The 11,234-nt window shown below is 55.1% G+C and overlaps 2 protein-coding genes across 2 annotated transcripts; both read left to right on the top strand.

Moving 5' to 3' along the window:
- Positions 1-868: 868 nt before the first annotated feature.
- HRCT1 (histidine rich carboxyl terminus 1) lies at positions 869-1,861 on the top strand. Its single transcript, XM_055302387.1, has one exon. The coding sequence runs from the start codon at positions 1,053-1,055 to the stop codon at positions 1,395-1,397; it is 345 nt and encodes a 114-aa protein (XP_055158362.1). The 5' UTR covers positions 869-1,052; the 3' UTR covers positions 1,398-1,861.
- A 3,344-nt stretch (positions 1,862-5,205) lies between these two features.
- On the top strand, positions 5,206-7,910 carry SPAAR (small regulatory polypeptide of amino acid response). Its single transcript, XM_055302270.1, has 2 exons — positions 5,206-5,836; positions 6,388-7,910. Exon 2 carries the CDS (start codon positions 6,720-6,722, stop codon positions 6,945-6,947), a length of 228 nt encoding a protein of 75 aa, XP_055158245.1. The 5' UTR covers positions 5,206-5,836; positions 6,388-6,719; the 3' UTR covers positions 6,948-7,910.
- Positions 7,911-11,234: the final 3,324 nt, after the last annotated feature.

Raw genomic sequence — 11,234 nt, 5'->3', positions numbered from 1 at the left:
GAGCCAGATGGACAGGGTTTGTTTGGGGTGAACAGAGGGGATTCGGGACCAAGGGGCAGGGAGTCTGGGGCTGCTCAGTCCTGCCCGCTCTGTTCTTCACCGGGAAGGAATGGCATGTCACTCCGGCTGTGCAGAACACAGGGATGGGGCCAGAAGCCTGCCATTTATGGCCAGTCCAGACCGTTGAAGCAGGAACCGAGAGGCTGGGACGGGGTCTGGCCTCTCAGGGCTCAGAGCCTCCTTCCTGCCTCCAGCAGCACGGGCTAACACCCAGACTGGCCAGGCCCCAGGCCCTAGAGACCGTGCGCAGCTTCCCTAACCATGAAAACCTGCCCGCGGTCCCTCACTCTGCTCCCGAGGTACAGGACAATTCGTTCTACAGGGCCTGTCCCTGTCCCGGAGGATTCCGGTGGCAGGACAGGGAGCCAGAGACTCTCAAATGCTGAGGTCTCCCCAGTCCAGACTCCACTGCAATAATATTGACGGCAACCATGTGTCGGGGGCTGGCTTAAGCCCTTGATAAATCTTAACTTCTCGAACCCTTAGAAAACCCTAGGTCTGAGGGAAGGTCCTCTTACTGGCCATTTTAGACATAAGGAGGCACAGCACAGTTAAGTAACTTGTGCACGAGCCACAGGGCCAGTAAATCGTATTGTTCTAGAACCCACATTCTTACTCGCTATGTGGTATGTCTAAGAGTGGAGGGAGCTGAGGCCAGGGAGGGGAAGGGGCTGGCTTGGTCACCTGGCCAGGTGGCAGAGATGGAGGCGGCTGGACTTCTGTCCCCAGACTCGGGGCCCTTCCTTCCACAGCCCGCCTGACCGCTCCTCTGTCCCCACCCAGCCTCCCCGTGGACCTCCCCAGAGTTTACAGTCGCCTGGCCTCACGCTTGGCAGGCAGCTCCAGCCCAGAGAGGCTGCGCCCACATTCCCTGGCTGCTCTCCAGCCCGCGGGAGCTGAGACAAGGTCCAGGGACTGCGAGGCCGGGCAGAGGCTGCGGAGGGGAGTAAGCAGCACGGAGCCGCCGAGTGGAAGGACTGTCCAGCTCCCAGATGCTAGGCCTCGTGGGCTTGGTCATAGGCGCCGCTGTGGCCGTGCTGCTGCTGCTGCTGCTGGCCGCCTGCCTGTGCCGCGGACGGCAGGACCCCGACGTGGAGAGGAACCCACCGGCTGCAAGGAGGAACCGAGTCCGGTGGGCCCAGCCTTGGTTCTTCCCGCGCCGGGGCCAGCTGGGACACTTGCACTACTTCCACCATCCTGGCCACGTGTCTGGCATGCGCCATGCGGGCCTCCACCACCACCACCTCCACCACCACCAAGCCCACCATCAAGGCCACCTCCACCACCACCATGCCCACCACCTCGCCCACCTCCACGTCCACCGAGGCCACCGCTGACACCTGGGAATGGCAGCCACCGCCTGTCCTACCATCACCAGGATGTGGACCCCCATGCTCCCATGCAGAGGGGCGCCTCTCTGTGGTAAACGCCGGGGACTGTGCCCTGGTCCTGCTTGGCTTCTGCGGACCACGCCCCACGCCCTCTCTCCATGAGGAGAGAACTGAGGGGATTCGGGGGGGTGCCCTGTGCACACTGGAGGGTCACAGGGTGAGAGTGGGGGTGGTCCTTCGGGGACGGACACTGCCTTGGGCCTGTAACGCCCAGGGGACCCCGGTGCACGTCGATGCACAGAAGATGGGCTGTGCTCTCTGAAGTGCTGTCTCCTGACTGACGCAGGCCCCTGGCCAGGGGGCTACCTAGAAGGGGCCAGTGCCCTCGAATTTGGAGAAGGCAGTATGAGGCTGCAGGGTCAGTTCACCTGTGCCTTGATGCAAGAAAATAAAAACCACTAAGAAGCTTTTGTGAAGAGGCTCTTGATTGTAACTCAGGTGGGCGAGGGAGCAGCCAGGTGTGTGTCTGCACTGCCCTGGGACCTTCCTCTCTGAGAGGTGAATGCCTGACACCCGGTGCCTTTGGCCTGGTGCTGGAGGGCCTGCCTTGCACGGGGGGAGGCAGGGCGGGCCCTGTGGTGCCCCCAGTGCACTAGGGAAGGAGAGCTCAGGACCTAAGCTCTGAGGGAGGATTTGGGGTTTGCACGCAGCCCTGACTGGAGGGGGCTCTCTGTGTAGCAGGGGGCTCTGGGCTTCTGTGGGACAGTCCGGGGTCTCTGAGAGAAGAGGGGTGAGACCCCCTCAGGCTGGTCCCCAAGGGCCCTACCTCCAGTGTTCTTTCCAGCTCATCTCCAGGGCAGACTGAGCTCCGGGACCTGCAGAGGCCCCACTCTGTGGGCTCTGCTGAATTCAGTATTTTCTTGGTAACTGGGCGGGGGTTCTTAGCGAAGCCTTGAGTCTCCAGCTCCCTGTGTCCACTGGTACCTGTGTATAGCAGAGGGTGGAGAGGCCTGGCTGGAGGATGCGGTGCGGGGTGGCCTTGGGAGAGTGCTTGCCTCCTCCAAGATCTCAGTTTCCTCTTCCCTAAAATGGGATAGATAGCAGAGACTCCTTCTTGCCAAAGCCTGGAGGCATGTTCCAAATAGCCCACGAATAGTTGGCGGAATTCCACAGGGAGGAAGGAAATCTCATTCTAAGGCTTTCAGCTGGTGCTTGGGAGGGAAGTGGAGGGAGGAGAGCCTTGGGGCCCGGAGAGCTGGTGGGGAGGGGCTCGAGAGCAGGCCAGAAAGTCAGGGGCCTGGTGACTCATTGGAACAGAACATCCTGTTTCTTTTCTATTTCCTGGTGGATTCTCTGAGACTATTGTGGGGTGCGAGGGGGAGAGGGAGACAAATTCACCCTGACAACCACACTAGATTTCTGGGCTGGGCCCTGGGTCAGTATGTATTGCTGATTTTATCTCTGCTGTGCCCTTCACAACCTCCCCACCTCCTGCATTGCTATGTTTGCCCTAGCCCATGCCCCGTGCCCCTGCCTGGATTCCTGCCCGCCTCCAGCCCTGCCCTTCCTGAAGCATCTCTGCCCTGTGGCCTAAGGGATCTACCCACACACCCCATCACCCTGGGGGGAAGTCTCTGCCTCTTGGATGGTAATTCAAGTCCCCCCCTGATCTGGTTCCTGCCCCCTGCTCCTTTTGTCCTGTCCACACTGCTCTTGTACCTTCCTCTCTCTGGGTCTTTGTTCAAGAAGAATTTGTTGCTCCCTCCTATAGGTTTCCAATGTGTTATTAGTATTTATTTTTGCATTTCTGTTGGAACACGATCACATGGTGTCCTTCCCCAGAGATTTCTGGCAGGGTTCATGGCCTCTGCCCTCATAGATCTGAGAACCTTTGAGGGCTCCCTGCCCTCAGCACAGAACCAGCCCTCACAACAGATGCTCAGGAAAAATTGTCCAACCTCATGCTCTCTGGAAAAGCAAATATGATTGGAATAACCACTGCCAGACGTTTGGGGCTTGAGGGATGCCAAGTATAGCAGTAGGGCCTCAAGAGGATTAGGCCTCTGGGCTCCTGGGGCCTTGCTCAGGGGGCTTGGGTTCCCATCCATCCCTGGTATTGGGGGGGGGTTGAAAAGTGGGAAATATTTAATAGATGGATGTGTGTGGCCTGCCGGCTTGGAACATCCCCTCTCCCTCATCTCTCTGCAGAGCTCCATGTCAGACTGAGATGGCCTGTCTTTCCTAAGCATGGCCTGGAGTCTCTGGGAGAGCTCTAGCTCTCTGCTCTAGGATGTTTGCCATCATCTTTGCCCTTGCTAAGGTAAGGTAAAGCATAGGATGTAGTCTTTTTCTGATCAGTTGATGACAGTGGATGTGGGAAGACACATAGGTATCTAAGTGATAGTTATCTTGGGGAGTCCCATGGCATCTGAGGTTCATGGGCAGGGGCTGTATATCATAGGATGACAGTAGTCACAAGAATAAGAGAAGACACCCAGAAAAAAAACCCCTTAGTACAGACATCTCTGAGCTGTGGGAAAGCATTTATGGCTGTCTTGATCTTTTCAACTTGCCTGATAATACTACTGCCACTTAGCACAGGACAGAGCTGTTGTGGGGATGGTTGAGGGCGAGGATCCTGAACTGAGCAGAGCACTAAAGGGACGTGCACTTCATGCACTTTAGCAAAGATCGCTCCTTTTGCTCTGGGCTTGAGAGGCCCTGCTGGTCATCCCACAGTACAGACTGCCAGTGTGACCTGAAACCCGGAGGAGCCTTCACAGCAGACTGGGCCTATCCTCATGCTATCACCAGGTCTCTCTCATTGTGCCACCCAGCCTCCATTCAAATATTGAATGCCTATTGTGAGAATGGACCAGAGGCCTATTTTTTTTTTAATTTTTTTTTTTATTTTATTTTATGATAGTCACACAGACAGAGAGAGGCAGAGACACAGGCAGAGGGAGAAGCAGGCTCCATGCACCGGGAGCCTGACGTGGGATTCGATCCTGGGTCTCCAGGATCGGGCCCTGGGCCAAAGGCAGGCGCCAAATCGCTGCGCCACCCAGGGATCCCCAGAGGCCTATTTTACTGATGAGTCAAGAAGGGCCCTCAAATCTCAGAATCAGTTAAGGAAACCTATACAAGGCAGAAGATAAGAGGCCAAGCAATTGCCCTTTATTCCAGTTTAAAGATGCTGAAAAATGCACATTTACAATAGGTGGCCTCCAACTATATGCATCCACAAAGAACAGGCAAACCAGAAGTCAAAGAGCAAATAACTCGGCTTGAAACCTGACTCCTCTGGTGCCTTCTACCTCCTGAATTGGCTAGTTGATCTTGGTAATTCAATCTGAAACTACACACCACAGACTGGCTCATCATGTTTCCTTCTCTCTGCTCTGGTTGCTCCAGTTAATACCAATAATTTGAGGTGTCCAGCTTCCTGCCATGGGCCCAGCTTGCCCAGGGCTGCTCACACAGAGAAAGAGCCCTGAGCTCATGCTGGAAAAGGGAAGAAGGAGAATTTGACAGGCTTCATTTTAGTTCAAGTAGTTGCTCTCATTCTGCGGTTAGGCAGCTTCCTAAAACTAGTACTAAAGAAAATTCACTGGGGCCTTGGAGAACTTGCAAAGGACCCAGGCTGTGTGACCTTGGGCTGGCCCTTTGCCCTCTCTGGGCCTTTGCACTCTAATCAGTAAAAGTGCAGAGAAGGTGATTGCTCCGTGGCCCTGTTGCTGCTGGGAAGAGTATTGAGCTAGGAGGGAAAGGAGGGGAGCCCCGTACCCCCCTATAGCCCTTTGGTGCTCTTGTTTTTACTGCTACTACTACTACTTTCACTACTACTAGCAGTAGGCTATATAGGCAGGTCATTGAGCTTTTGACTACACGCATTTTGTCTGTAAAATGGAGACAAGATCACTTCACAGGGTTGCTGGAACCATTCTATGAGATAATGCCCGGCTGTGTCTGGTATCTGGAAGCATTGTTTTGCACTACTCCATTCCTCGTAGTTTGGGTAAAGCCTCCCTTCTGGAAGTGGGGTGGTCTCGGGGGGTTAGCTGTGGGAGAGCTGTGATGGAGTGAGAGGATGCAGCCCTTCTGGCAGACTTACTCAGGCGGCCTGGCCTGGCTCACCCCTCACCCAGAACGGGTAAGTGGTGAACCCAACTGCTCAGTGCTGGGACTCGTGGGTGTGTGTGTGGGGGGTGGGGTACGTGCAATCACCAAGGGGCAGGCAGCTGTGCGGGTCCTGGCCCACAGTACAATTGGTGGAAGGAATTCAGGAAGTGCTCCCAGCTACTCAGACATCTCGGAGCCTTGTCTCAAGCAGGACAAAGGCTGCAGCACCCAGGGATGAGTGTCCATGGCCTGGCCCCTGGGGTGGCCCCCACATTAGGAGGCCACGGTGCCGCGTACAGCCCTGTTGCTCGGGGAAGCCCAGGGTAAGTTTTCACAGCACCTGAGTGTGGGTAGCAGGTGTGAGGAAGCAGGCGGCCAGGGGGGCCGCGGGGAGGCCATGCAGAAGAGGGCTTCTTCAGACAGGGGCCACAGGGCAAAGGAGCCCCAGAGTAAGTGGTTGAGGGGGCTCAGATCCTGGCGGGAGCATGCCCTGTCCTATCTAAACGGCACCCTCCGTCCCACGTAGAAAGGAGGCCAAGTGAAAGGGACCACAGTGCCTGCTGAGGCCCCACGGCCCTAGAGGTGACCCCGCAGTGCCCCCTCCCCGACCTCGCCCAGAGCAGCGTGGCCTCCTCCCCACCTGCGTTCCTGCCTCCTGCACGCGGCTGGAGCCCGGACGGCAGCAGCTACGCTGATTCAAGGACTGGCCCAAGGTTCTTCCAGGGGAGGAGCCCAGGCGCATCCTGGATCCCCACGAGGGGGAGTATTTTGTCTTTTGTCTGAGCAGACAAACCCTTGAAATCGGTAGGCGTCACCGGAGGGCCGGGTTGGCAAGGTTCCCTCTGAGCCAAGTCTTCTGCTCCCTCTTTCTCAGCCCCTCCGAGTCCAGGGAATCTTGAGCTCCCATCTCTCAGGACGGCTCTTCTTCCAAAAAGCTGCCGGTGGAGTTGACCACGGCTCTTGGGATTGTGGCCGAAGGCCTAGAAAACAGTAACAGGACCCACTGAGGCCTGACTGGTGCAATGCGGAGTGCCCGATGGGCCCCCGGGGCCTCGACCCAGGGCCTCAGACCAGCATCTGCCTAGGAGACCACGAGGACAGCGGCTGGAAGAGCAGAGTGCCGGCCAGAGCCCCCTGTTTTGGAAGGGGGGCCTAAAGCTCTAAGACACGCCCGGTTGCTCAGCAGGTCAGCTGCCACGTGGGGCCATGGAAACAGCCGTGATTGGAGTGGTGGCAGTGCTGCTTGTGGTCACCGTAGCCATCACCTGCCTCCTCTGCTGCTTCAGCTGTGACTCGAGGGCCCAGGATCCTCAGGGGGGCCCTGGCCACAGCTTCACGGTGGCCACCTTTCGCAAGGAGGCTTCTCTCTTCACAGGGCCGGGTCACCATGCCCAGCCGACGACGGGTGCCCGGGACTTCTGGACCTTCATGTGAGGCCTCACGGTCCCCCAGATTTGTTCTGCTGGTGGGTCAGACTCACGCACCCCCCAGCAAGCCTTCCCTGGTGTCCTGCGCCTCTGTCTGGCGTCCCTGGCCTTCCCTGCCTGTATTCAGCAAACTCCCTGTCCTGCCCGTCCCATCCCGGCTTGCTGGGCCCTCCAGCCTGGGAGATCCACGGTGGTGGGACTTGATGGAATGCAGCCCCCACCCCTGAGAGTTCAGCTGGATCCTACCCACAGGCTGGGGCTTAGGAAAGGTGTGAAGAGTGAGTGACTGGGCAGTGACGGATTGCACCGGGGCCCGCTCTTCTGATTTACACAGAGACAGATATCACTGGAATTTATTGTGAACAGGGTGCTAAGTTCATCAGGTCCCCCTCCGCCCCCCGCACCCCAGCATGCCCGTGAAGCTGGTTCTGTTGCCACCAGAGGAAACATCGCCCTCGAGTGGACATTTTTACATTTTTATCTGCCCCTCTCATTGAGTCGTTTGGTCACTTGCAAGCTCACGTGGCACAGAACCCAACCCTGAGACCTGAACCCCACCAGTTGCCTGAAATCAGCCCTACGATTCTGAAACCAAAGGGCTGCTTCCTTGGGAACGAGTGATTTATTTTATAATTGAAAATGCATATCCTTATATAGGTCTCTCAAGAATCAGGCTTGAAAACTGCAGAAGGAAACAGAAGAGAAGAAAAAAAAAAAAAAGTCACAGAAAGTACAAGCCATTTGATGACCAAGAAAGCCAGAAAGAAGATTTTGAAACACATTTGGAATGAGACTTTATTACTATATTCTTATAGGTCACTTCTGTTCTTAGAGACTGTGAGTAACTTGCATCACTTAGGAATGATGAAAATATCATGAACCGAAAGAGAATTCCAAATAAGTTAAAATGTTATGTTACATTGACAGCATGTAACAAAGCTCTTGTTTTCATCACAAATAAAGAGATGCTCATTTTTTATTAATAGAAAATCTGTTTTCTCTGTACCAGGAAATAAATGCTGTGCCGCATTTAGAATCTGGTTTGAAGGGTATGAACTCCTGGGTCTCCTGGCTCACATGTCTCCCTTCAGCCCTGAATGGATGGGTCTCCTAGGACCTGCCTACTGAGGGTGGCAAAACTGACCCTCATGGGGGCCTGGGCTCTAAGGGGATCCCCCAGGCTGTCTTGGCCACAGGGAAGACTCTCAGAGAGAGGCCTGGGGCTGTAGAGGTGCAAAGCGGGAAGATGTAGGGAGAGTGTCAGGCTGGCAGAGAGGGGTGGAGTAGGGGAGCCTGGGGAGAGGCACCGCCCAGGAACAGGGAGGAATTCCTGGGAGCATGTCATTGGTCGCTCTGGACCTGAAAGCCCCCTAAACAGGGCCTTCAGAGATGCGTGGGGAAGGGAAGTGGCTGCAGGGAGATCCTGGGGACTGAGTAAAGGGAACTGCAGGTTGTGTTCTCTACAAACAAACACTGAGACAAAGTTTGGGATGCAAGATGTTTATAGGGATCAACATCTGTGAGGGGAAGGAGAAAGCAGGATTAGATGGAGAGAAAGTTCAAATTATGATTTGGGCCCTTAATACCTCCTATCTCTGCTTAGTCTCTCGGTGCTGGCCACCCCCATTCCCTGTCCCCCAAGTTTTGACCTCATATAAAGCAGCTCTGTAGCTGAGGCTACTCCTGAAGTCCTTCCTTGAAGGGGTCCTGGTACCACCACTTTTCTCAGAAGTCAGTAGGGGCCTGTTCTCAGAGGTGCCCAGACATCAGAGGTGGGTGAGCATGTCTAATCACAAAGAACTACTTGGGCATGGAGGCTCCAGATGGGCAGAGACAGCAGTGCAAGGACTGGGACGGGGAGAAAACTCAGCTCTGTTCTAGGTCAGGTGTCTTTCAGCCAGACCCAAATATCAGGATGCCAGGCCCAGAGCTCTGTCCCTGTGCTGCATGGTCACAACCTCCTTGGGTCAGTGGAAGGAGGGTCTGCAGACTAGAATCACATGACTCTGAAAACAAAGAGATGGTGGGGAGCCTGACCTCACTCTGCAGGCAGTCTGTCAAGCCCTGAGGTTTCCTCATTTATTCACTTGCTAATCTATCCACTTATCTACCCATCCATCCATCCACCCATCCATCCATCCATCTATCCACCCACCCATTCACCCACTCATCCATCCATCCATCTACTCCTTCTACTCACTAAGTTTTCCTTCCTTCCCTACTCATGCATTTGTTCATTCTGTCACTTGTTCTCTTATTTACTTATTCACTCCACTGTTCAACACACACTGGCTGAGCGCCGACTGTGTACCAGGCTCTGCCCAGGGAATGTGGGAGTCAATCAGACATGGTCCCAGCACTTGGTGAACTCCCAATTTAGTGACCTGAACAAGGCTGCAGAAAACACACTCAGGTGCTCAGGGGAGGGAGAGCTGAAAGACCCAAGGAGCCTGGGAGAAGGTGGCCCTTGAGCAAGACATAAAGAAAAGAGGGCACTTTCAACAGGAGGAGTTTGGGAGAGGGTGTTCCTGAGGGAGTAGCATGAGTGGTGATTCAGAGGACATGTGGGGGCAGGGAGTAGGCAGTTCAGGGGGAGGAGATGAGGCTGGACAACAGCCAGCTCCGGAGGGAAGCACTTCTTGCCACATCTGGCCTGCATGTTTCTGGGTCATAGATGATGAAGGCAACAAGGGGGCAGCCTTGCTTGTCGGGCTGGGCAGGTACAGTCTATCTAAGCACACACACACACACACACACACACACACACACACACACACACACACACCAGCATTGCAATCTGCTATTATTACAGAGGAGCTAGAGGGAAGGTCTTGGAAGACTCTGGGCAGAGCCAGTCTTGAGTGGAGAGGGCTCGAGGGTGTGGGAGAAGCTGCCCCAGAGATCAGGGAGTTTGAGAAGGGAAGGTAGGCAAGGCTGCACCCTGAAGCAGGCTGACAGGAAGAGGAGGCTGAGGAGGAGCAGCTCAAGGAGGGACGAGAGGGTGGGGAGCACATGCGGCAGAGAAGCAGAGAGGAGGGATGCCAGATTTAGCACATAAAAATGCAGGCCATCTGGCTATTTTAATTTCACATAGACCAAAAAAAAAAAAAAACCCACAGCGTTTAGTATAAGTATATCCCATGCAATATTTGGGATATATTTACACCAGAACATTGCTTGTTGTCTGAGAATCTATTTTACCTGGTGTCCTGTATTTTATCTGGCAACCCTGCAAGGATGAGAATAATTCTCAGGGAGAACGAGTCAGCTGGTTGGAAGCATCAGGTGAGCTAGCGACAGTGAGCACCGAGCAGAGACCTTGAATTTTGCAACATGAGGGTTGACAATGGCCTTGGTGAGAATAGTTTGAGCGGAGTGAAGGCAGTGGCCCTACGGTGGTGTGCAGGGAGTGTGTGTGTGTGCCGGGGCAGTTGAATCAGTGGGGATGGAGGAAGGGGAGGCTGCAGTTGAAGATAATTTGAAGGGAAGAAGCGCACTGTATTTTGACTGGAGTGGCAGCCCACCGAGGGAGAGTTGATTATAGTTCCTAGGAATGGGAGGGAGGTTGAGCTCGGGTTGAGCAAGGACTAGAGAAGGAGACACTAACAGTAGCCCAGCAAGGAAGAGACCCACAGAGGGGTTCCCAGGATGGGTCTGAGGATCGGAGCTCCAGATTGGGGTCAGAGTGGTCAGGCCTGGATGGTGGCATGTGGGTGCAGCAATGCTGCTGGGAAGGATGTTCAGGGATGCAGATAAATGCTGCGTGTTTGCCGCTCACGGGGTGTGGGGAGAGGAGCGTGGCATGCCAGATGGTCTGCTTCCTCAGTGGAGCAGGAGCAGCTGCTCAGAGATGAGTATGGGGTAGCTGGCATTAAGGAGAGTCTGGAATGATGACCCAGAGAAGGGGTGAACCTACTTTTCTTACGTGTGTGGAGTGTGTGGGTGCAAGAGGATGTGCGGAATATGTGTGGGACGTGTGGTGTGGCGGTGGGGTATGTGTGTGACGTGTGTGGCATGAGTGTGTACATGCATGAGGTGTGTGCAGCGTGTGCGGTGTGGTGTGGGGTGGCCTGAGTGCCCCTGCTCTTCTGCCCAGTGTAAGACCCACCAGCAGGAAGGGCCTCTGACTCCGGTGGGAGGTGGTAGCAGCTCCAGAACAGGGACATGCTGACACCGGAAAGCCAGCAAGGCCAGGAGTGTTTATCGGGTGGCAGCAGGGAGCCATGAAATCTGGGGCAGAGCCTCGCTTGAACCCAGTTTCCAAATCCAGTGTTCTCTCTGTTCCTTCTGCTGT

This window comes from Nyctereutes procyonoides, unplaced genomic scaffold (assembly GCF_905146905.1).
Source record: "Nyctereutes procyonoides isolate TBG_1078 unplaced genomic scaffold, NYPRO_anot_genome, whole genome shotgun sequence".
Taxonomy (NCBI): Eukaryota; Metazoa; Chordata; class Mammalia; order Carnivora; family Canidae; genus Nyctereutes; species Nyctereutes procyonoides.
The sequence above is the reverse complement of the archived record's forward strand: the minus strand, read 5'-3'. Positions and strand labels throughout refer to the sequence as shown.

Bases quoted from the DNA above. Each gene is read 5' to 3' on its own strand.
- HRCT1 (XM_055302387.1), top strand. From the start codon at position 1,053: ATGCTAGGCCTCGTGGGCTTGGTCATAGGCGCCGCTGTGGCCGTGCTG.
- SPAAR (XM_055302270.1), top strand. From the start codon at position 6,720: ATGGAAACAGCCGTGATTGGAGTGGTGGCAGTGCTGCTTGTGGTCACC.